The 25,774-nt window shown below is 40.9% G+C and overlaps 1 protein-coding gene across 1 annotated transcript in view; it reads left to right on the plus strand.

Annotated features, from left to right (window-relative positions):
- The first annotated feature begins 3,257 nt into the window (after positions 1-3,257).
- The window catches only part of LOC120055327 (obscurin-like), an 82,236-nt gene continuing 59,719 nt past the window's right edge, over positions 3,258-25,774 (plus strand). The window contains 26 exon segments of the mRNA XM_039003201.1: positions 3,258-3,938; positions 4,047-4,347; positions 6,695-6,964; positions 7,431-7,691; positions 9,553-9,858; positions 10,395-10,661; positions 11,414-11,520; positions 11,855-12,023; positions 12,796-13,068; positions 13,296-13,574; positions 14,046-14,324; positions 15,295-15,570; positions 15,984-16,262; positions 16,825-17,074; positions 17,357-17,361; positions 17,446-17,721; positions 18,092-18,367; positions 18,452-18,724; positions 18,838-19,104; positions 21,952-22,221; positions 22,454-22,723; positions 23,386-23,655; positions 23,767-23,879; positions 24,028-24,181; positions 24,477-24,638; positions 25,627-25,731. Coding sequence (XP_038859129.1) covers positions 3,258-3,938; positions 4,047-4,347; positions 6,695-6,964; positions 7,431-7,691; positions 9,553-9,858; positions 10,395-10,661; positions 11,414-11,520; positions 11,855-12,023; positions 12,796-13,068; positions 13,296-13,574; positions 14,046-14,324; positions 15,295-15,570; positions 15,984-16,262; positions 16,825-17,074; positions 17,357-17,361; positions 17,446-17,721; positions 18,092-18,367; positions 18,452-18,724; positions 18,838-19,104; positions 21,952-22,221; positions 22,454-22,723; positions 23,386-23,655; positions 23,767-23,879; positions 24,028-24,181; positions 24,477-24,638; positions 25,627-25,731 — 6,439 coding nt within the window.

Here is a 25,774-nt window from a genome sequence, read left to right on the forward strand (position 1 = left end):
TTATTACTTTAAATCAGTCAATACGGAACATTTCAAGAACGTTGAAAGTTTCTTCAAGTGCAGTCGCAAAAACCATCAAGCACTATGATGAAACTGGCTCTCATGAGGAGATTTTTGGTTCCAACTGCTGTGTCTTTGTGAGACGCTGTGTGGGTGAACGGATGATCTCTGCATTTGTATTTCCCACTGTAAGGCATGGAGGAGGGGGTGTTATGGTGTGGGGGTGCTTTGCTGGTGACACTGATTTATTTAGAAATCAAGGCACACTTAATTAACCAGCATGGCTACCACAGCATTCTGCAGCGCAACACCGTCCCATCTGGTTTGGGCTTAGTGGGACTATCATTTGTTTTTCAACAGGACAATGACCCATCACACCTTCAGGCGGTGTAAGGGCTATTTGACCAAGAAGGAGAGTGATGGAGTGCTGACCTGGCCTCCACAATCCCCTGACCTCAACCCAATTGAGGTGGTTTGGGATGAATTGGACTGCAGAGTGAAGGAAAAGCAGCCAACAAGTGCTCAGCATATGTGGGAACTCCTTCAAGACTGTTGGAAAATAATTCCAGGTGAAGCTGGTTGAGAGAATGCCAAGAACGTGCAAAGCTGTCATCAAGCAAAGGGTGGCTATTTGAAGAATCTCAAATATAAAATACATTTTCATTTGTTTAACACTTTCTTTGGTTACTACATGATTCCATATGTGTTATTTCATAGTTTTGATGTCTTCACTATTATTCTACAATGTAGAAAATAGTAAAAAGAAATAAAAAGCCTTGAATGAGTAGGCGTTCTAAAACTTTTTACCGGTAGTGTACATTGTGGTATTGTATGGTGGGGATTTTTGTGTTGTGGATATGTAGTGGTGTAGCGATGTTATATGATTTACTGTTTAATTGTTTGCTTAATTGTAATGTAAGTGTGTTGATGTGCTTAGACCCCAGGAAGAGCTGCTGCTGCCTTGGCAGAAGCTAATCTGCATCCATAATAAAATACTAATACAAATGTTTGATGCAAATGTTTTGAATCTGTTGTTATGGGGTTGGCTAGTCAAGGTAGATAAGCTATACCAGCCTGTCCAGCCCCCTGCTCCAGCACCCAGGCTATATCTACAGTAAATGACAAGTCTATTTTGGGAAGGAGGCTGCACCATAATAGGAACGTCAGCTACTTGGCATCATGAGGTACCAATGAAGAAAAAAGAAACACGCGTAGTCAACCACCCACTGCAGGAGACTGGGGGATGTTATACTGCCCTGGATACAAATCATCATTGTAGGAATATTGACCAAACATAAATTTGTTGAATCTCAACAGCAAAGATTGGATCATCTTTCGGACTGTAAAACTTTGTTAAAGTTTTCGTCCACATGATTCAGCGCCTGTTTTACCAGAGTGTCTGAAGACTCAAGGTGAGAAAATTATTGCTGAAATTGAATTAACCCAGTTCCCAGTTGAAATAGTCTAAATGTAAATTCAATTTGCAATAACTGAACAACATAAATTGTAATTTAATCAGGCCTAATTAATATAGGCCTATTTTTAAATGTCGAGTTTCTTATTTTTAGACAAATCATCTTCATTCATTAGTGTGCTGTTCTATGTTTGTGGCGACAGTTTTACACTGTCTAAAACCTATGTTTTTATAACTTATATATTGAATTGCAATGAGTAACTTGTAGGTCGAAGAAGACCATATTTAAAATGTTTTTTGCTGACTATCTACAGTACATCAAACCAACTACATAAAACATGTATGATCTATTTGCATAATTGTATTGGTACATTTATCAAGCAATATCGAATAACGAAGCTTTTCCTTCTCTTGTGGGTTCCCTACCAAACAGCTGAACTGTCTTTGCTACTACAAATGGCAATGGACAGAGACAAGGCCTGACAGCTGAGGTTATTTTTGGGACAGGCAGCTCAGGGGAGGGAGGTGACAAAGATGGCAAATGTCACCCTTTCAAAGACAATATTTGCTCTATTTAACCGGGTTAAAACAGCATTTATCGTAATCTGACGGTGCACTGATCAGTTTGGGTAGGCTACAGGCCTAATAAACCACCTGCTCCCCTCTGGATACGCCTTTTTAGCAAGTGTGTAGGTGTTATTTGATCTTGATATGGGCCTGGTTGATGTCCTATGCGACCGTGCTACTCAAGTCTGGTCCTGCGGACTCAAATAATGTATAAATAAAGAATGTGCACCCCTGTGGGTCCCCAGGACCAGAATTGAAGAACAGTAGGCCTATGGCACCAACTAATCTACATATTCCACTTCAGTAGGCTAGTATTGTTTTAAGTGTAACAAATAGGCAGAAGCCTATGAAATATGTACTTCTAACCCAAAAACTTACTGTAGGCTATTATTTGGAAAGAATGAGGAGGATTGTTTTTCTATGCATCCCTCTGTCACTAGAATCTGCCTCCCTCTTGGTTAGCTCTGATGATCATTTATCATCAGTTGGACTATTTTTGCGAGAATATGATCCATTTTATGGTTGTTACTTGTAATCTTGTTAGCCTACTCTGTATCACTGTGTTTTAGTTAGAAATCTGTCCTGGGTAGGCAAATATGCTGTACAAAACAATAAAACTGCAGATTGTTACATTGAATGGGACAATTTTATGTTCGACCTACATAGAGACATTATATACAATATTTAAGTCAGTATTCTGTATTGTTTATGTAAATGTAAACAGATGAAGGCTGAGTGATTTGCTCTATAAATGTTTTAACTACTGAGATATCATTGTTATCTGTCCTCAATGCATATCTTACATTTTGGAAAGGATGTTTTGTTGACTTCCATTGCAGACAGACGCCACTAAAAATATATCGGCCATAAGTGAGACATGTTAACACATTCCTCCAAGTTCCTATGAAAACAATCTTAATTTACAGCAAATAATTAACTCTACAATGGCCCACCCAAACACAGTGTGACCCTATGTGTGAACAAGGTTTTCCAAACTTTAGTCATTACTTGCTGATGTAGAGTTGTTACATTATTATGTCAGGCATGAGAAGGATGAGACACTAGAGGCTGTGTAGTGTCATGCAAGTGTGACATTCTAGTTCAAGAGGCAAGTGATTTAAATGATTGACTATAAGATTAGAAGGATATCTCATCGTTTTGGTTGCCTTTCCTATGCACTTCTTGATATATCCCAGTATTTTTGATTATTGTATTCTCTCAACAGTGTGTTTCAATTCTAAATGACACTATTTCCTTGGTACTCTAGGAACTAGTAATGGACCAGAACCTGTTTGGAGGGGCCCCCAGGTTTCTAACGCGGCCCAAGGCCTTCGCAGTGTGCGTGGGAAAGGATGCCACCTTGAGCTGCACCATTGTGGGCAACCCCACCCCACTGATTACCTGGGAAAAGGAGAAGCTACGTCTGACCTCTGGGGGCCGCTTCAAGATGGTGGATGATGGTGACGTCTACCGCCTCACCATCTACGATCTAACCCTGGAGGACAGCGGCCAGTACATGTGCCGGGCCAAAAACAATGTTGGGGAAGCATATGCATGCGTAACCCTTCACGTAGGCCTTCCACAGGAGATGGTGGAGAGGGCCCCCGTCTTCATGGTTAAGCCTACCTCCGCACGAGTAGGCCTGGGGGGTGACGTGGTCTTCCACTGCCGGGTTGCGGCTTACCCAGAGCCCAAATTTGACTGGGAGAAGGACGGGCGTTACCTGGCCGAGACGAACCGCATCAAGGTGACATCGGACAGTGACAGCAGCTCTCTGAGGATCCAGAGCGTGCGCAGCCTGGACAGCGGCACATACACTTGCCGCGCCCAGAATTTGGTAGGCCGCTCTAACTCCGCCGCCACCTTGGTTATAGACACCCAGGACTCCCGTCACCTGGGCAAGGACAAGAGCACCTCCCTCCTCTCCCACCTCCAGAAGCGTAAAGAAGGGATCTCTATCTACTGCACTGCCGAGACCAGCAGCTCCACTTACAACTCCACCACCACTTCCTCGACCGCCACCACTATGGTCACAGACGGGCTGAGCCTTCTGGGTCTAGACCACAGCAGCGCAGCGCTGGTCAGTCATCTGCCCAAAGGCGTCTTCACCCGCACCTGCACAGTGACTGAAGGCAAGCACGCCAAACTCAGCTGCTTCGTGACGGGCCACCCCAAGCCTCACATCATCTGGAGGAAGGATGGGGGGAACATTGGCGAGGGACGCAGACAGATCATGTATGAGGACCAGGCTGAGAACTTCATCCTCAAGATCCTGTACTGCAAACAGAGGGACAATGGTCTGTACACCTGTAACGCCTCCAATATGGCTGGACACACCTACAGCGCCGTGCTGGTGATAGTTAAAGGTAAGCAAAAAAAAACAATAAAAATCACAAATGGTTGGTATTTCAAGAGCGATGTTTGATTGGAATATAAATTATGTAGAATAGTGCATTTACTCCATGAATTATTATTTTAATTTGATAGTGCATCACATCTAAGTCTTCTACAAATAAAATGTTTAGCATTAGTTTTTCCATATTCTGCCATTACCATACTCCCAAGTCTAGTTCATCACTCGGCTGTTGAGGAAAATGTGAGGGTAGTTTTCTTTAACGTTTCCATAACGAGGCAAAGGGATTCATGACTATTTAAGGGACATGACAATGTTTGTCATGTGGGGAGGTGACCTTAGTGTAAGGCCTGGGTGTCGGAGTGTGAAGGAAAAGCGCAGGAGCAGCAGGTGCAAATACAAATGTTCTTTAATGAACACGGAACAAACTAGGCCACCCTACTAACACACTGGGAGTCCACTAATAAACTACCCCAGACACGGGGGGAAATGAACACAGTCCAGAATAACGTGAAGCACAAAACCAACACCACACTTACATACAAACAATCCCGCACAAAGAAACGTGCGGGCCGGCTGACTAAATAAGCCCAACTAATTACACCCTCATACAAAACAGATGCACCCAATAAACACATAGGGAGGGGGAGAAAAGGATCAGTGGCAGCTAATAGGCCGGTGACGACGACCGCCGAATGCCACCCGAACGGGAAGGAGAGCCTGCCTCGGTCGAAGTCGTGACACTTAGATTAACTCTCTCTCATTGCTCTATATGAATTGCTGATAGTCGACTAGTATATAACATATATAACATTTCTTTAAATATAGCCCAAATGTCTCTTCTTTTTTTTTACATTTTTGTCATTTAGCAGATGCTCTTATCCAGAGCAACTTACAGCAGTGAGTGGATACATTTTTTTCCCCGTACTGAGCTCAATATCAAATAATTTCTGGGTGACAGTTAAGTACCTTATTGTGATTGTTTTCAATTATAATGGTCATAAAGAAACAAAAATAGCTTCTTGGCAAAGAGCAATTACTCCAGCAAGAATTTTACTAGGACTGTCTGAGTGGTCTGAGTGGAGAGGTTAAAAAAGAAACAATTCGCTGTTATTCACCGCATGTTGATGTCTTCATGGCAAGGCCAACACTCCATTCCACCAAAACAGGCTGAAATTTCAGGCGGTCTTTACAAACAGTTTTTACACTAAAAGAGCGTTATCAACAATTTTACAATACCCAGTATTATTACAATCTCATTGTGTGGAAATATACTGTATATAAAACACAGGAAAATCACATGGTCCTGCACTGGGCCTTTAAACATGATAGTGCAAGGAATCTGAAGAGGTTAACTGAGGGTGTGCTGTCCTTGAGATATCGGATAATGTCATACAGTCATGCTCTTACGGAAATTAGTCTCAACAAGTCTATCCACACTAAAATAATTAACCAAAGTGAGCTAAAACGTTCATCTGAGCACAGTTTTACTTTGCCCCAACATCGACTTAAACTCTGCAACTAAGTGGTGGAATGCTGGCAGCGAAATGAAGGGGGAGTGTCATGTTTCATCTATTTTCTGCTAGTGATGAGTAGTTCACAGTTGCAATGATGGCCATTAGGTGCCAGAGCTAGGGTGATTTTCCATGAGCAACTCCTGATTTGCCAGAAGCCTGGAGCATGGAGATTTATCAATGGCGGATGTTAATCTCTGTCTCAATTTGACAGCGAGTGCAGTGCCCATGGCAGTGATTTTGGTTGCATCTGGTTATACAGTAATTGACACCAGATAATGGATTCTTGACAAAATGCTGGCTTGGACTGGTCCAACCTTGGGTTGATGATGGAGTACAGCTGAAATACATAAGTGATTGAAACTCTAGTACTGTACAAGTACTTTAAAGGTAGATTCAGTGAAATTACGTTGCCACGAGCAGCACCGGAGATATTGAAATGAGCGAGAGTCACACAAGGTATCTGCGCATGTGCACAGGTTCGCTTTGTGCTGTGTACAGTGTGGTAGCCAGGGCACCAAAACAGTGGAGAAGTTGAGTCTCGCGCTTCAATGCTCTTAGTTGTTGCTGAAATTGACCCACTATGCTGTTTACTTTCTGCTGAGAAGTGTTCAAAGTAAGATACATTAATTTAATTACTGGAGTCACTCACCTTTTTAAAAATGTTCTGCAATCCTCCTATGTCAGAGCCCAAGGCAGGGTATGGCATATTAAAATAAATACATCCATTGTATCGGCAAAACAGATAGAGAGTGACTTTATGAGCAATTGATTTACGCATCCACCAATTTCCATAATTTCACTCACCTTCTGACAATTATTCTGTGTTCTTTCAATGATCCTCAGAGCCCAAGGTGCCGTTCAGGAGGAAGCTGCAGGATGTGGAGGTCCAGGAGAAGATGACGGCCACGCTGCTGTGTGAGGTTCCCATCTCCACCACCCAGGCCAGCTGGTTCATGGAGGAGACGCGACTGGAGGACTGCTCCAAGTACCGAATGGAGGAGGAGGGCACCATGCGGCGCCTCACCATCCACAACGTCACCACCAATGATGATGCCGTCTACATCTGCGAGATGAAGGAGGGGAGCCGCACTGTGGCTGAGCTCACTGTGCTGGGTACGAGAGCCATTTTCTTGTCTCTAGTCTTCTGACAAACTCCTGATGCCTCCAATAACAAATATTGTGCAACATTATCAACTTTGAGATTGTTCCTACATTATACTTTGATGGAAAATATATCAGACAGAAGTTTACAATGAAATGTTGTGAAGTTTCATAATGTAATAGGCATTACTGCCTATTACTGTCAAAATATACTGTCAAAATATACTGTCAAAATATGCTGTCAAAATACTGTCAAAATATACTGTCAAAATACAGTGTAAAAATATATTGTCAAAATATACAGTCAAAATACAGTCGAAAAACTGTCAAAACATTTAATGACGCAAAGGGAGTCTCCAATTTCCTTTCTGACCTTTCAAGGGGGCAATAACCTTGGTATTTAGTTTACACAGGGTTAGTGCTGCAGTCTTGTAGACTACACTTGCCATTTGGTGACCCTTGTACTTGTCACTCACAGGCAACATCACTAAGAAGCTGCCCAGGAGGACTGTAGTGCCAGTGAGTGATACAGTGATCTTCTGCGTTGAGCTGGAGCACCCCTGTTCTGACGCCTACTGGACACGCAATGCCGAGCGTCTGAAGCCGGACACACGCATATTAATTGCGTGCACCCTCAGGCAATACACTTTAACCATCAGCCACTGCCAAGCTGACGACTCAGGAGAGGTGGCCTTCATGGCTGGAGACTGCAAGACCTCCACAAGATTCTCTGTCACAGGTGAGCTACAGACATAGACCTACATGCATAGCACAGACTCTAAAGTCCTTTTCCTATCACAACATCAAATTAGGAAATCCTACATTTAAATTCCCTTTTGATTAATCTGATCACAAAGGTTAACTATACTTATTTTATTTCACCTTCATTTAACCAGGTAGGCTAGAACTGCGATAACCAAGATAAAGCAAAGCAGTTCGACACATACAACAACACAGAGTTACACATGGAATAAACAAACATACAGTCAATAATACAGTAGAAGAAGAAAAAAAGTCTATATACATTGTGTGCAAATGAGGTAAGATAAGGGAGGTAAGGCAATAAATAGGCCATGGTGGCGAAGTAATTACAATATAGCAATTAAACACTGGAATGGTAGATGTGCAGAAGATGAATGTGCAAGTAGAGATACTGGGGTGCAAAGGAGCAAGATAAATAAAAAATACAGTATGGGGATGAGGTAGTTGGATGGGCTAATTACAGATGGGCTATGTACAGGTGCAGTGATCCGTGAGCTGCTCTAACAGCTGGTGCTTAAAGCTAGTGAGGGAGATAAGAGTTTCCAGCTTCAGTGATTTTTGCAGTTCATTCCAGTCATTAGCAGCAGAGAACTGGCCAAAGGAGGATTTGGCTTTGGGGGTGACCAGTGAGATATACCTGCTGGAGCGCGTGCTACGGGTGGGTGCTGCTATGGTGACCAGTGAGCTGAGATAAGGCAGGGCTTTACCTAGCAAATACTTGTAGATGACCTGGAGCCAGTGGGTTTGACGACGAGTAAGAAGCGAGGGCCAGCCAACGAGAGCGTACAGGTTGCAGTGGTGGGTTGTATATGGGGCTTTGGTGACAAAACGGATGGCACTGTCATAGACTGGATCCAATTTGCTGAGTAGAGTGTTGGAGGCTATTTTGTAAATGACATCGCCCGAAGTCAAGGATCGGTAGGATGGTCAGTTTTATGAGGGTATGTTTGACAGCATGAGTGAAGGATGCTTTGTTGCAAAACAGGAAGCCGATTGTAGATTTAATTTTGGATTTGAGATGTTTAATGTGAGTCTGGAAGGAGAGTTTACAGTCTAACCAGACACCTAGGTATTGGTAGTTGTCCACATTTTCTAAGTGCGAACCATCCAGAGTAGTGCTGGACGGACGGGCAGGTGCGCTCAGTGATCGGATGAAGAGCATGCATTTAGTTTTACTTGCATTTAAGAGCAGTTGGAGGCCACGGAAGGAGAGTTGTATGGCAATCATTTGAGAAACCAAGGCTGTTGAGTCTGCCGATAAGAATGTGGTGATTGACAGAGTCAAAATCCTTGGCCAGGTCACAGTACGGCTGCACAGTATTGTTTCTTATCGATGGCGGTTAAGACATCGTTTAGGACCTTGAGCGTAGCTGAGGTGCATCCATGTCCAGCTTGGAAACCAGACTGCATAGCGGAGAAGGTACGGTGGGATTCGAAATGGTCGGTAATCTGTTTGTTAACTTGGCTTTCGAAGACCTTAGAAAGGCAGGGTAGGATAGATATAGATCTGTAGCAGTTTGGGTCTAGAGTGTCTCCCCCTTTGAAGAGGGGGATGACCGTGGCTGCTTTCCAATCTTTGGGAATCTCAGACGATATGAAAGAGAGGTTGAACAGGCTAGTAATAGGGGTTGCAACAATTTCGGCAGATCATTTTAGTAAGAGAGGGTCCAGATTGTCTAGCCCAGCTGATTTGTAGGGGTCCATATTTTGCAGCTCTTTCAGAACATCAGCTATCTGGATTTGTTCTGTACATCTGCAGATACATCATATCACTGACTTTTCTCAGAATTTATCATACATACATGAGCCATTTCAAACTATACCTCCCTCCCTCCCAGCTGCCAGAAAGCATCCTCCTGATCCCCCCATCGATGTGGTGGTGCGCAACAAGACTGACTCATCCATCACCCTCCACTGGTCCCCCCCAGACAGTGACCGCCCTGTGCCCATCAAGGGGTACATGGTAGAGAGGAGGAAGGTGGGTGCCCAGACCTGGCAGAGGTGCAATGGCATGGAGATCAGCCTCTTTACTGAGATCACGATCCAGAACTTCACAGAGGAGGCCAGCTACCAGTTCCGCATTTCTGCAGTCAACAACTATGGCCAGAGCCAATACCTGGAGGTTCCCGGGACCTTCTACCTTGGTGAGACAGACAAACATCTTCTTACTCCTTATTACTTGGTTTTATTGAAGCAGAAACTAATGGCAGTCTAGGAATAATCCTGGAGATGTATGAGGTAGACAAGAAGAATGTGGGTCTGCACCAAGTCTTGTAGGTAGAAGGTGACTTGTACGTAAGAGTAAAATAACTAAGTACACTCTTAGAAAAAAAGGTGCCATCTAGAACCTAATAGGGTTCTTCGGCTGTCCCCATAAGAGAACCCTTTAAATAACCCTTTTTGGTTCCAGGTAGAACCATTTTGGTTCCAGGTAGACGTTTTTGAGGTTCCATGTAGAACCCTTTCCACAGAGGGTTCAACATAGAACCCAAAAGGTTTCTACCTGGAACCAAAAAGGGTTCTACCAGGACCCTAAAACGGTTCTCCAATTGGGATAGCAGAAGAACCTTTTTGGAACTTTTCAACAGGTACTCACAATCAAACCATAATAAGAAAAAATATATAAAAACACCAGCCTGCTACTTTTGTAATACTGATGTGATTCAACCCTTTCTTACAGAGCCCAGTGCAGAGGTGAAAACAGGCCTGATGAACAGCACAGCCATCTCAGGTGAGGAGGCCTCACTCTCCGTGGATCTGTCTGCCGTGTGCTCTGGCGTCTGGTCTATCAACGGACGCCTCCTGCGTAGTGGTGGTGACTACCTCATCACCCGCCAAAAGACCACACACACGCTGATGATCCGGACGGTCTTGATGGAGATGAACGGAGCCGTGGTCAAATTTGTGGGCGGTGGCTCTGAGAGCACTTGTATACTCAAAGTGAAGGGTAAGCACTGGAATAGGGGGCAATGCCAAGAATAAGAACTGTGGATTGAATATGCATGTCTTCATTAGCATGATGCTTTGAGTTGCCTGTATAAATAAAATAAAATAAAACAAGCTTTGTAAACAACAGATGTAGACTAACAGTGAAATGCTTACTTACGGGCCCTTCCCAACAATGCAGAGAGAAAGAAAATAGAGAAATAATAGAAAAATAAAACATGTAATAATAAAAGTAATAATAAATACACAATGAGTAACGGTAACAATAACACAATGAGTTTAAAGGCTACATATACATAATCAAAAAAAGGTACTATCTAGAACCTAAAAGGGTTCTTTGGCTGTCCCCATAGGAGAAGAACCCTTTGTTGAACCCTTTTTGGTACTACTGTAGGTAGAACCCTTTTGGTTCCAGATAGAACCCGTTCCACTATTTCTTATTGATCTATTAACTAATTTACCGCATGGTGATGTCACCAGGCAGGCCAAAACTCCATCCCACCAAAACAGGCTTAAATTCCAGGCTTTCTTTACAAATAGCTTTTAGACTAAAAGGGCGTTATCCTCAATTTCACAATTTCACAGTATTATTCCAACCTCATAGTGCTGTACAAGCAGTTAGGAACCTCATCTGTTAGCTGTTCTGTTAGACAGTCACCATCTTTCCATTGGAATTTCCCATACAACAACTACAATTCAATACTCTGTAATAAGCATAGCCCTGGTAGCTTATGTGAAACCTCTTATTTACAGCTCCACCTATCCGGTTCACCAGTAAGTCTGCTCACACTGAGGTGGTGACCTGCAGCGCCCAGTCCTCCGCCCAGCTGACCACAGAGGTGTCTGATTACCATGCCCAGGTGTGTAGTGGTCCTTTTGTAGCTCAGTTGGTAGCGCATTGCGCTTGTAACACCGGGGTAGTGGGTTTGATGCACGACTGTAAATCACTTTGGATAAAAGCGTTTGCTAAATGGCATATATTATCTAATGACATACAGTATATTATATAGAAGTCCAGATGACTGAATTAATTAATGAACAAATGAATACTTTATTGGTCTGTTAGGATTAGGAGTAGTGTTATAAATACAAAAATACTTAAGACTTTCTCTTTTGAATTGTTCAGATTCAATTCACTGTGTAATGCTGTCTCTTATGCGGATTGTGCATTTAATGTTTCCTCTAACTCTGTAGGTGGTCTGGATGAAGAATGGACGGGAGCTGAAGATGGGCAAGAAGTATGAGTGCATAACCACTGACCACAAGAGGATCCTGATGGTACACAATGTCACTGAAGAGGACACGGGAATCTATGAGTGTGTCCTAAACGAAGACAGAATGTCCCTGACGCTTTCTCTAAAAGGTACAACAGGACAGCCGAAATATCAAGAATAAAGACTCAACTCCTGTATCATGCTATCATGCTAAAAATATGAAACCCCTCCAATGTCTACAACATATTAATAACTTGTTGACACCTGGTGGAAAGTGGGAACCTGGTCCCTCAGATTCCCATATAATTGTAATACAATAACAGAAATAGCTACATTTTGTACAGCTTCACTGAAAACCCGTTTGTATTATTATCATTTTTTTTTACATATGACAGATGTTTTTACACTCGAAATCCAGTAGGTTAGTCTGACCCCGGATCTCAAACTGACACGGCGTATGAAGTGCAACCTCTAACCTACATTGCCTACAGAAAGCCCCTCTCACACCACGTGACACACAGGGACAGACTGGGCTGTGACAGCTAACACCAGGTGGTAGTGAGCCATCTAGCATGGGAAAGAGCTCTCTGTCATCATGTAATAAAGTCCAATGTGTCACTGGTACCGTCCCCAATCCTCCAACCACGCACAGGCAGACACCCACCTATCATATGATGGTGTATGAAATGTAGCTGTTTGGTTATAAAAGCATAATCAAATATTTGTAAAGCAAATAAATCATTGTAGATGATTCTGTTCTTGCATATTTTTTTATAATATTCAATTCCACATGGGCCTTTGTTAACATTTAATTATAACCTTAAGGTATTAATAGATTTCTACCACAACTCTATAAATTAAAAAAGTGGACAAATCATGTTTTTGTTCTTGATGACAAATCCATCCATGTTTCTCTTCCAGATGAAGCAAAATTCCTGAACAAGCCCAGGGGTCCCATGGGGGTGGCACCTGCCCTCAGCGGGGACCTTGAGTTGAACTGTGAGGTATCATCTGCCAGCGGGGTGGTGGTGTGGAGGAAGGATCAGACAGTGGTCATTGAGGACCAAAGAACTACCATTGTCTCCAAAGGGACACAGAGGAGACTGGTCATCAAGAACGCCAAGAAGAGTGACGAGGGACACTACTCCTGCGAGACAGCGGAAGACAAAGTCACATTCCAGGTCAAGATAAAAGGTAAGAGAGAGAAGGAATGTCTGTAGAGCACACCGGACAAACAATATCATTGTATTCAGCTTGTATAATAACCTAGTCATATATTTATTTTTGACTGTTTAAGCTAGAAAAACTAATGCTCCCTCAGAATCCCAGATTACCCATACAAATACTGGTCCTGTTTTTAGTGTTCAACCCAAAAAGAAAGATTTAGATTTTACTTTGCCATTCCATGCCTGTTCCCTCAGAAGTTCAACAGGCTGCCTTCACCAACAAGGACTCTGTACAGAAGGAAGTGAGAGCTACTCTCTCCCAGAAAGCCACTCTGAGCTGTGAGGTGTCAGATACCAAGACAGAGGTGAAATGGTACAAGGATGGCAAACAGATCATTGCAAGTAAAACAGTTTCCATGGAGACAAAGGGCAAGAGTCGTCAGTTGGTAGTAGACAAAATGGAGAAAAAGGATGCTGGAGAGTACACCTGTGAAGCTAGAGCAGAGAAGCTGGTCTTTAAAATACATGTGTCAGGTAAGCCAAATATTGATTTACTGTCTGTTGTCTACTTTTGACCGAGGTTGCTGGAGTGGTTGTCCATGTGCCAGTCTTGCAAATTTGAAACGTTTTCCCCCTTAGTCCTTGGAGGTTTGAACAATGTACAACATTTTAATTTCTTCAGCTCTGCTCATTATGTTAGAAATGTATGATTGTTTTGTTAGTTTCAATGTGTTCTAATTGAGACTTAAAAATGTGTGGGGTTATCAGATAAAATATTGTTTGTAGATATGGGCTTCAAAGTTGTTTCATTGGATGATTTTGCTTTCATGGCTTCTGAGGACACCTCAATGATGCGATGTGTCTGTCTCTGCTATATTAGTGCTGTACCTGGTTGACTATGGCTGTTATGTATGTCAATGCTACCCATGTCTGTCCAGTGTCGAAAGATTATTCCTGTTTTCATTATTTGACCCCTACTATGCCCCTACATGATTGTTCCCTCAGAAGCCCAACAGGCTGCCTTCACCAATAAGGACTCTGTACAGAGAGAGGTGAAAGCTACTCTCTCCCAGAAAGCCACTCTGAGCTGTGAGGTGTCTGATACCAAGACGGAGGTGAAATGGTACAAGGATGGCAAACTGCTGACTTCCAGTAAGACCGTCTCCATGGAGACAAAGGGCAAGACTCGTCAGCTGGTGATAGAGAAGGTAGAGAAGAAGGATGCTGGACAGTACACCTGTGAGGTTGGAGCAGAGAAACTGGTCTATGAGATACAGGTGACAGGTAAGGAGGATATCGACTTGCTGTCTTGTCTCCTTTCTGCCCGATTGCTTGAATGGTTGTCTGTCTGCTCTTCACATTAATGAGGAATTGGACCTTGCATGTTACAGGCACTAGCAGTCCCCCCCCCCCGCACTCTGAGCTCTTTAGCCTACTGGAGTATTTCATATCTATTGCTTCTGATATTGTTATGTTGCCCAGCTCGTTGTCTTTTTTCAATTATATGTGACATTTGAATTGTCAATTTTTTTTATTCTTCCATATATTCCTTGCTAATATGTATTCACTCCTTATTCGCCAGTATCTAATCAACTATCTGCTTGCACCTGTTGCACCTGTTACGCACAACAGGTGTGTCTTCTGAAGTACGTCTTCCTAATTTGTTTGTACATTACTAATGATAAGGCCAAAACATATGCTCCATTTTTGTTTATTAACTTTGTACTTTTTGTATTCTTTTGAGCGTGGATTAAATTAAGTATATTATTTTTGCACATCGGCCTCCTTGGGTTATTCCTTTTCATGGTTTTGAGTGCCAGTACCTTTTGACCTCTACATATATTTTTTTCTCCTACACACCGGCTGCCTTCCATTGTAGCCTGAATTCAAACCCTCATACTGGCTTTCTGCTCTACACATTGGACATGTTTATCTTAGGAGAAGATAACTATGAAATATTTAGCTCTCCCCTCGGATGCTTTGGCAAGTGTACTGTTGAATTACATTTAGCTTTTGTCTCAGTAAGAAACCAATGCCTAGTTTTTTTGTCATACTGATAAAGTTGAGATCTTAGGATTAGTTGATTCCATCAGACAAGGGGCTATGTTTGAGGCTTCAAGGTTGTTTCCTTGCTTGATTTGACTCTGGTTGTTTTGTTTTGTGGCTTATGGGGACGTCTCACTGGTCTCTGTCCTTTTTGCGGCTGTGTGTCTATTCCCATTCTATATTTGAACTGCTAATGGTTGATTTACAGAAGCCCAGGCTACCTTCTCCAATAAGGACTCTGTACAGAGAGAGGTGAGAGCTGCTCTCTCCCAGAAAGCCACTCTGAGCTGTGATGTGTCAGATACCAAGACGGAGGTGAAATGGTACAAGGATGGCAAACTGCTGACTTCCAGTAAGTCAGTCTCCATGGTGACAAAGGGCAAGACTCGTCAGCTGGTGATAGAGAAGGTGGAGAAGAAGGATGCTGGAGAGTACACCTGTGAGGTTGGAGCAGAGAAACTGGTCTTTAAGATACATGTGACAGGTATGCAGGATATATTGGATTTACTGTCTGTCTATTGTCTGCTCTGGGGCATATAGTGGGACGAATTGTTGTCTATATGCCTGTCCTACAAATATTTATTTGATAAAACTTGTCTTTGACAAAGGTTGTTTCATTTGTCGAGTTTTCTTCCCAAGCTGACATCTCCTACAATCTGTGTTCCTGCTCTAGCTTATATTACATCTGAATAGTCAGTTTCTGTGTTTGTTGCGTAGTTTGTTTGTCTCAGTACCATGTTAGAATTGCTGACAGATGACTCTCGGTGTCATTCTGTAGACAATTCTCCCCGTGTCTGTACAGGACAGTAAGTGATGTGTTCTGTGTTTGGTGCTGATACTGTTTGACTCTAAATTAAGTATTTCTGCCATTGTGCCCCTCCATGACTGTTCCATCAGAAGCACATCAGGCTGCCTTCACCAATAAGGACTATATACAGAAAGAGGTGAAAGCTACTCTCTCCCAGAAAGCCACTCTGAGCTGTGAGGTGTCTGATACCAAGACGGAGGTGAAATGGTACAAGGATGGCAAACTGCTGACTTCCAGTAAGACCGTCTCCATGGAGACAAAGGGCAAGACTCGTCAGCTGGTGATAGAGAAGGTGGAGAAGAAGGATGCTGGACAGTACACCTGTGAGGTTGGAGCAGAGAAACTGGTCTATAAGATACAGGTAACAGGTAAGGAGGAGTTATTTTTTAGTCAGATGCCCTCTGTGATGTGATTAAGGTTTTGGTTGCTTGAATGGTTGTCCGTTTGTCTGTCCTATTAATTCAAATGTTATTCTCCTTATTTAAAGATAATCGTAAGAGGTTTTCTTATGTCGGAGGAGATGTTATGGGACATACACAGTTACATTTTTAGTTCTGTTTTTTAACTTACAGCTATTGAGTTATTTTCTAAGTGTAATTGGTAACGTTACCTTAGCATTTGTGAGTTCTATCTTGCAAACATATAGATTTAATTGGTTGTTTTGATTGCACACAGCATTGTCCTTTGAATATTTTGTCTCGATTCACTGATGTTTCTCATGGGGATATCTGAGTGCTCTGTTTCCCAGTTTGTTGCTCTAGACTGTGTGTCCGTCTCCATGCCACATTGGAATTTCAGATGGTTGACTTTGCAAGGCTGCTCTATGTCCAATATATCCAGTATTTGTCCAGTCTAGAGATATGGTTCCTGTTTTGATGTGATATTGAGGTTTCTCATTTCCATCATATCCCTCAATTGTTCCTCCTTCAGAAATGAAGGATGCTTTCTCCAATAAGGACTCTGTACAGCAGGAAGTGAAAGCTAATCTCTCCCAGAAAGCCACTCTGAGCTGTGAGCTGTTAGATACCAAGACAGAGGTGAAATGGTACAAAGATGGCAAGCTACTGACTTCCACTAAGACAGTCCACATGTTGTCAATGGGCAAAGCTTGTCAGCTTGTGATAGCAAATGTGCAGAAAAAGGATGCTGGAGAGTACACCTGTGAGGCTGGAGCAGAGAAGTTGGTCTTTAAGATACAGCTGGCTCTATTACTGTTCCTCAGAAGGCTTTGGAGGCTGAATAGTTGTCAATGTATATGTTCTCTACATTGTCTACAAATGTTTTCCCTAAAGGAAAGAGACGTTATATTTTTGTCTTTTTGATTGTTTCGCAAATGTCTGAATTGTCCGTTTCCCTGTTTGTTGCATTGTCTTGTCTGTGTCTTACTACTTTATAAATGCAGATGGTTGATTAATCTAGCATTTGTAATGCTTTATTTCCCCTAATGTCTGTTGTGTGTAAGATATGGTATCTGGTTTGGTTGTTGGGATTGTTTGACCTTGAATGTTATGTTTCTGGTACTATCATGCACCTCCATAATTGTTCCCTCAGAAACTCAAGCAGCTTTCACCAATAAGGACTCTGTACAGACGGAGGTGAAAGCTACTCTCTCACAGAAAGCCACTCTGAGCTGTGAGGTGTCTGACACCAAGACGGAGGTGAAATGGTACAAGGATGGCAAACTGCTGACTTCCAGTAAGACCGTCTCCATGGAGACAAAGGGCAAGACTCGTCAGCTGGTGATAGAGAAGGTGGAGAAGAAGGATGCTGGAGAGTACACCTGTGAGGTTGGAGCAGAGAAGCTGGTCTTTAAGATACAGGTGACAGGTATGGGACGATTTCAAAGCTGGCTGTCTATTGATGTTTCTCTCAAGGTTTTGGAAGCTGGATGGTTGTCAATGTACTGTGTCTGTGTTCTACATTGTCTACCATTTTTTTTCTCTCAAGGAAAGAGATGTTATACTGTTGTTTGTTATGATTGTTTTGTTAGTGTGGAAGTCTGAATTGTATGTTCTTGTCTGTCTCATAATGCTTTAGAAATGCAGATTTGTTTTACTTACTCTGACAATATCGCTTGATTTCTCTTTTGTATGTCATGTGCAAGATACGCAAAGGGTTTCTGATTTGGTGTTGGGATTGTTTGACCCTGAATGAAGGGTTTCTGGTTTTACCATACCCTTCAATGATCCCCATTCAGAGGTCCAGGCTGCCTTCACCAATAAGGACTCTGTACAGAAGGAGGTGAAAGCTACTCTCTCCCAGAAAGCCACTCTGAGCTGTGAGGTGTCTGATACCAAGACGGAGGTGAAATGGTACAAGGATGGCAAACTGCTGACTTCCAGTAAGACAGTCTCCATGGAGACAAAGGGAAAGACTCGTCAGCTGGTGATAGAGAAGGTGGAGAAGAAGGATGCTGGACAGTACACCTGTGAGGTTGGAGCAGAGAAGCTGGCCTTTAAGATACAGGTGACAGGTATGATGTCATTGACTCATTCACCATATTTGTTATACCCAGCACTATCATCACTATGCTAACAAGTCTTATTTTTTTCTCTAGAATCCTCTGCCAAGTTTAAAAAGACTGCCATGAAGGATATATGCAGTGTTCAAGCAAGTGAGAAGATTGTTTTGACCACTGAGCTGACTTCGGAGAGTGCCAGTGTCAAGTGGTTCAGGGATGGAGTAGAGTTGAAGGAAGGCACTAAATATGAGATGAAGAGAGAGGGACATTCTCGTACCCTGATTGTGAAGTCCACCGAAGTCAAAGACAGTGGCACCTACTCTTGCCACACTGATGATGACAAGCTTGAGTTCAAAGTTCAAGTCAAACGTTAGTTAGCAATTCATTCATCAGAACAATTGATTGGCGTGTACAGTCAATACTGACATAAGAGCATGCATATAAAATGTAGTTAATTAAGTTCTGTCCATGTTTCCTCTCAGATACACCGCTGAAGTTTGTGGTGCAGTTGCAGCCTGTAGCCACAGAGCTGGGTGTTACGCTGACCCTGACCTGTGAACTGAACCAAGCCTCAGGGGACGTACTCTGGCGCCAAAACAGTCGTGAGGTCAAACCCGGTGGCAGGTTCTGTGTCAGCACTGACGGTGCCAAGCGGGTCCTTACCATAACAGGAATGACCAAAGAGGATGAGGGAGAGTACATCTGTGAATGCAAAGATGATAAGACCTCTGCCAAGGTCTCCACCAACGGTAGCTGAGGCTTTACTTTCATTAGATTTAACACTTGGTCACTCACTACTGCAGCATATAGTTACAGACATAAACAACATAGTTACAGACATATACATCATAGTTACAGACATATACAACACAGTTACAGACATATACAACACAGTTACAGACAAATACAACATAGTTACAGACATATACAACGTAAGTACAGACCTGTACAACATAGTTACAGACATATACAACATAGTAACAGACATATACAACATAATTACAGACATATACAACGTAAGTACAGACCTGTTAAACATAGTTACAGACATATACAACATAGTAACAGACATATTAAACATAGTTACAGACATATACAACATAGTTACAGACATATACAACATAGTAACAGACATATAAAACATATTTACAGACATACAACATAGTTACAGACATATATAACATAGTTACAGACATATACAACGTAGTTACAGACCTGGTAAACATAGTTACAGACATAAACAACATAGTTACAGACATATACAACATAGTTACAGACATATACAACATAGTAACAGACATACAACATAGTTACAGACATATATAACATAGTTACAGACATATACAACATAGTTACAGACATATACAACATAGTAACAGACATATAAAACATAGTTACAGACATATACAACATAGTAACAGACATACAACATAGTTACAGACATATATAACATAGTTACAGACATATACACCGTAGTTACAGACCTGGTAAACATAGTTACAGACATAAACAACATAGTTACAGACATATACAACATAGTTACAGACATATACAACATAGTAACAGACATACAACATAGTTACAGACATATACAACATAGTTACAGACATATACAACATAGTTACAGACATATACAACATAGTAACAGACATATAAAACATATTTACAGACATACAACATAGTTACAGACATATATAACATAGTTACAGACATATACAACGTAGTTACAGACCTGGTAAACATAGTTACAGACATAAACAACATAGTAACAGACATATTCAACATAGTTACAGACATATACAACATAGTAACAGACATATACAACATAGTTACAGACATATACAACGTAAGTACAGACCTGTTAAACATAGTTACAGACATATACAACATAGTAACAGACATATTAAACATAGTTACAGACATATACAACATAGTTACAGACATATACAACATAGTTACAGACCTGTACAACATAGTTACAGACACATAGAACATAGTTACAGACATAAACAACTTAGTTGCAGATGTATACAACCTAGTTAAAGACATATACAACATAGTTACAGACATATACAACATAGTTACAGACATATACAACATAGTTACAGACATATTCAACATAGTTACAGACATATTCAACATAGTTCCAGACCTGTACAACATAGTTACAGACCTGTACAACACAGTTACAGACATATACAACATAGTTACAGATATATTCAACACAGTTACAGACATATACAACATAGTTACAGACATATACAACATAGTTACAGACCTGTAAAACATAGTTACAGACATATACAACATAGTTACAGACATATACAACATAGTTACAGACAAATACAACATAGTTACAGACCTGTACAACATAGTTACAGACATATTCAACATAGTTACAGACATATTCAACATAGTTACAGACATATAGAATATAGTTACAGACATATTCAACATAGTTACAGACACATAGAACATAGTTACAGACATAAACAACTTAGTTGCAGACGTATACAACCTAGTTAAAGACATATGCAACATAGTTACAGACATATACAACATAGTTACAGACCTGTACCACGTAGTTACAGACATATACAACATAGTTACAGACATATACAACATGGTTACAGACATATTCAACATAGTTACAGACATATACAACATAGTTACAGACATATTCAACATAATTACAGACATATTCAACATAGTTACAGACAAATAGAACATAGTTACAGACATATACAACATAGTTACAGACCTGTACAACACAGTTACAGACATATACAACATAGTTACATATCTGTACAACACAGTTACAGACATATACAATATAGTTACAGACATATACAACATAGTTATAGACCTGTAAAACATAGTTACAGACATATACAACATAGTTACAGACATATACAACATAGTTACAGACAAATACAATATAGTTAAATACTTGTACACCATAGTTACAGACATATTCAACATAATTACAGACAAATACAACATAGTTACAGACAAATACAATATAGTTAAATACTTGTACACCATAGTTACAGACATATTCAACAAAATTACAGACATATACAACATAGTTACAGACATATACAACATAGTTACAGACATAAACAACATAGTTACACACATATACAACATAGTTACAGACATATTCAACATAGTTACAGACATATAGAATATAGTTACAGACATATACAACATAGTTACAGACATATACAACATAGTTACAGACCTGTACAACATAGTTACAGACATATTCAACATAGTTACAGACATATAGAATATAGTTACAGACATATACAACATAGTTACATACCTGTACAACATAGTTACAGACATAAACAACATAGTTACACACATATACAACATAGTTACAGACCTGTACCACGTAGTTACAGACATATACAACATAGTTACAGACATATACAACATAGTTACAGACATATTCAACATAGTTACAGACATATCGTCAAACATACTAGATATTAACCCATGTATTTCAATATTAACTCAATATTAACTTTCTGTGTGCCTGAGTCTAATTAAGTGTCTCCAGATAATATTTTTCATTCTGAACTTTTCAGCCCCCAGACTGGTGAATCTGACTTCCAAGCTGAGCAGCATCGCTGCAGTGGAAGGGAAGGATGTCATCTTTAAGTGTAGTGTCACCCCAGCAGACGTCAAAGTAAAATGGTTCCGCAACAACGTGCCAATCACTGCTGGGCCCAAGTATAAGATTGAGCACGGGGCCACCAGCCACTCCCTCACCATCACGTCAGTCAGTCAGGAGGATGCTGGGGAGATCCGTATGGCAGCTGAGGGCAAAACCTGCAGCGGTACCCTCCAAGTGCAACGTAAGAAACAACATCTATTCGCTTTAACACTTACTGTATGATATAATATCTGAGCTAATATCCAGTGGATATACTTCTGTTCTGTATTATCAGCAGATTGTTTTGATTGACTGATACACAATTATAGCCATTGTTTACAAAAATGTATAAGCCTTTTAAGCATTTTAGCTTAGAAGGGCTATAGTTATCACGAAGGAGTTGTAATATCTGTGTTTTCTTTGTACCCTGACAGTGGAGCCGGTGATGTTCAAGAAGAAGCTGCAGAACGTGACGACGGTAGAGGATCAGAAGGGAGTGAAGCTGGAGGTGGAGCTTAGTAGACCCTCTAAAGAGGTCAGGTGGATGAAGAACAGTGTGGTGCTGCAGCCCGGAGGCAACATGGACATCAGGGTGGACGGGGCCAAGCAGACCCTGGTCTTCAAGAGTGTGACTACCGCTGACCGCGGCTATTACTCCTGTGAAACTCTGGATGACAAGACCCAGGCCAAACTCACTGTGGATGGTAAGTACATTTACATTTTAGTCATTTAGCAGACGTTCTTATCCTGAGTGACTTACAGTAGAAATTAGGGTTAAGTGCCTTGTTCAAAGGCACATTGACAGAATCTTCACCTAGTCAGCTCAGGGATTCGATTCAGCGACCTTTTGGCTACTGGCCCAACACTCGACTACCTACCGCCCAAGTAAGAGTATGTCCCATTTACAGATGCTGTAGTTTTATGATTATGTATAAATAGCCCCTAGTGATCTTAGTTAAGCACAGACAGTATTTCCTAATCTGACATGCAGTTTGTACCTTTGATCTCCACACAGATGTTTATTTTGTTATATATATATTTTTGTACCTTTTTTAACTAGGCAAGTCAGTTAAGAACAAATTCTTATTTACAATGACGGCCTACCAAACCCTAACCCGGGCGATGCTGGGCCAATTGTGCGCCGGTTGTGATACAGCCTGGAATTGAACCAGGGTCTGTAGTGACGCCTCTAGCACTGAGATGTAGTGCCTTAGACCGCTGCGCCACTCTGTAGCCCCAGACTATTTATATCTACAGTTTCAGTGCCAAAAAGAGATGCACAGGACACTTAGTGATGATTCTGTATAACCTAAACATTTAGCATATTCCAACACACCTAAACATTCCCTCTATCTGTATTTCACAGTGCAGAAGATTGAGGTGGTGAAGGGCCTGCTGGCCGAGGTCAAGGCCAATGAGAAGGAAACAGTGACCCTGGAGGTGGAGCTCAGTCAAGCTGACGTGGAGGGATCCTGGACCAGGAGCGGAGCCAAGCTCAAGGCAGGGTCCAACTGTCGCATCACGGCCCTTGGAAAGAAGCATGCCCTTACACTGTCCCAACTCAAGATGGAGGACGCAGGAACGATTGTCTTCCAAGCGGAAGGGGTCAAGTCTTCTGGCAAGCTCATTGTTGAAGGTAGAATATCTCAATTTTTGTCCAACATTAAGCTATTCATCAAGTTGAGTGTTATTTGAAGTGGCACCTCTTGTTTAAATACTGTACCTTTTTGCATTGTGGCTTGTACAGAACCTGCTGCCATGATCTCTAGGCCCATGGAGGATGTCAAAGCTCCAGAGAAGGAAAAGGCAACACTTGAGTGTGAGGTGTCCAGAACCAATGCTGAGGTCAAGTGGTTCAAGGTGAGAAAACATATTCCAGTGGTAAATCATAGAACTCGAACATCCAGTCATGCAAAACGAGAAAGTGTTCAATGTCAGCAATTTACTTTGCATAATTGTGTATACAAAGTGAAGTAATCATTTGTACTAAAATATCACTGTTCCCTAGGGTGATACGGAACTAAAACCAGGAAAGAACTTTGGCATCCACTCCCAGGGTCGCACACGTAGCCTCCTCATCCATAAATGTTCCAAAGAGGATGAGGGCACATACGTTTGTCGAATGTCTGACGACAATACATCAGCCAAACTCACTGTACATGGTATGAGTCCCTACATGTTATTCATATGATACAACATGATACATGGTATATTATGCGATCCAATGATAATGATCGTATAATACAATCCAATGATGATTGTATAGGCTTGTCAATGATAGATGTACTTACAGGTTGGTAAAATAGTGCATGTCTCAATTTTAAATAATAGACATCCTTCTTTCCAGATATATAGCTATGAATCAATGGAAAAGAATGTCCCTATTCATTCAGCAGTAGATGTGTTGAAGGCTCTCTGATGTCTCTTTTTATGGTCTCTTGTGATTCTCCCCCAAAGCCCGAGACATTAAGATAGTGAAGAAGCTGGAGGATGTGGAGGTGATGGAGAAGGAGAGTGCGTCATTCATGTGTGAGATCTCTCACGATGATGTGGCCTGCCAGTGGTTCAAAGGAGACACCAAACTCAAAGTCGGTGACAACATCAAGATGAGACAAGAGGGTGAGGAGGATACACACATTTAGAATTATTTTCAAGTATATGTTTAGATGTCCATTTTAGTAATAGACACTCATATATTTTAGTAATAGACACTCATATATTTTAGTAATAGACACTCATATATTTTAGTAATAGACACTCATATATTTTAGTAATAGACACTCATCCATTTTAGTAATAGACACTCATCCATTTTAGTAATAAACACTCATACATTTTAGTAATAGACACTCATATATTTTAGTAATAGACACTCATACATTTTAGCAATAGACTCTCATATATTTTAGTAATAGACACTCATCCATTTTAGTAATATACACTCATCCATTTTAGTAATAGACACTCACATATTTTAGTAATAGACACTCATACATTTTAGCAATAGACACTCATATATTTTTGTAATAGACACTCATAAATTTTTGTAATAGACACTCATATATTTTTGTAATAGACACTCATACATTTTAGTAATAGACACTCACATATTTTTGTAATAGACACTCATACATTTTAGTAATAGACACTCATACATTTTAGCAATAGACTCTCATACATTTTAGTAATAGACACTCATACATTTTAGTAATAGACACTCATATATTTTAGTAATAGACACTCATAAATTTTAGCAATAGACACTCATATATTTTTGTAATAGACACTCATACATTTTAGTAATAGACACTCATATATTTTAGTAATAGACACTCATACATTTTAGTAATAGACACTCACATATTTTTGTAATAGACACTCATATATTTTTGTAATAGACACTCATACATTTTAGTAATAGACACTCATACAGTTTAGTAATAGACTCTCATACATTTTAGTAATAGACACTCATACATTTTAGTAATAGACACTCATGCATCAGCTTTTGAATTATTAGCCATCATTGATTAATTAGGTCTAATTTACTATTTATGTGTTTTACCATTCTGTAATGTTCTTATAAGTTGCCCTCTTTCAATTAAAGGTAAAATCTATGTGCTGCTGATTAAATCGGTGACACCAGAAGACGTGGCGGAGATTAAATTCACAGCTGAAAAGGCCTCTTCAACAGCCAAACTGACAGTGAAAGGTAAAGAAACAAAGTCCATTTCCAGCATGCATTCCCCATAGAA

The sequence above is a fragment of the Salvelinus namaycush genome, chromosome 11, assembly GCF_016432855.1.
Source record: "Salvelinus namaycush isolate Seneca chromosome 11, SaNama_1.0, whole genome shotgun sequence".
Lineage (NCBI taxonomy): Eukaryota > Metazoa > Chordata > Actinopteri > Salmoniformes > Salmonidae > Salvelinus > Salvelinus namaycush.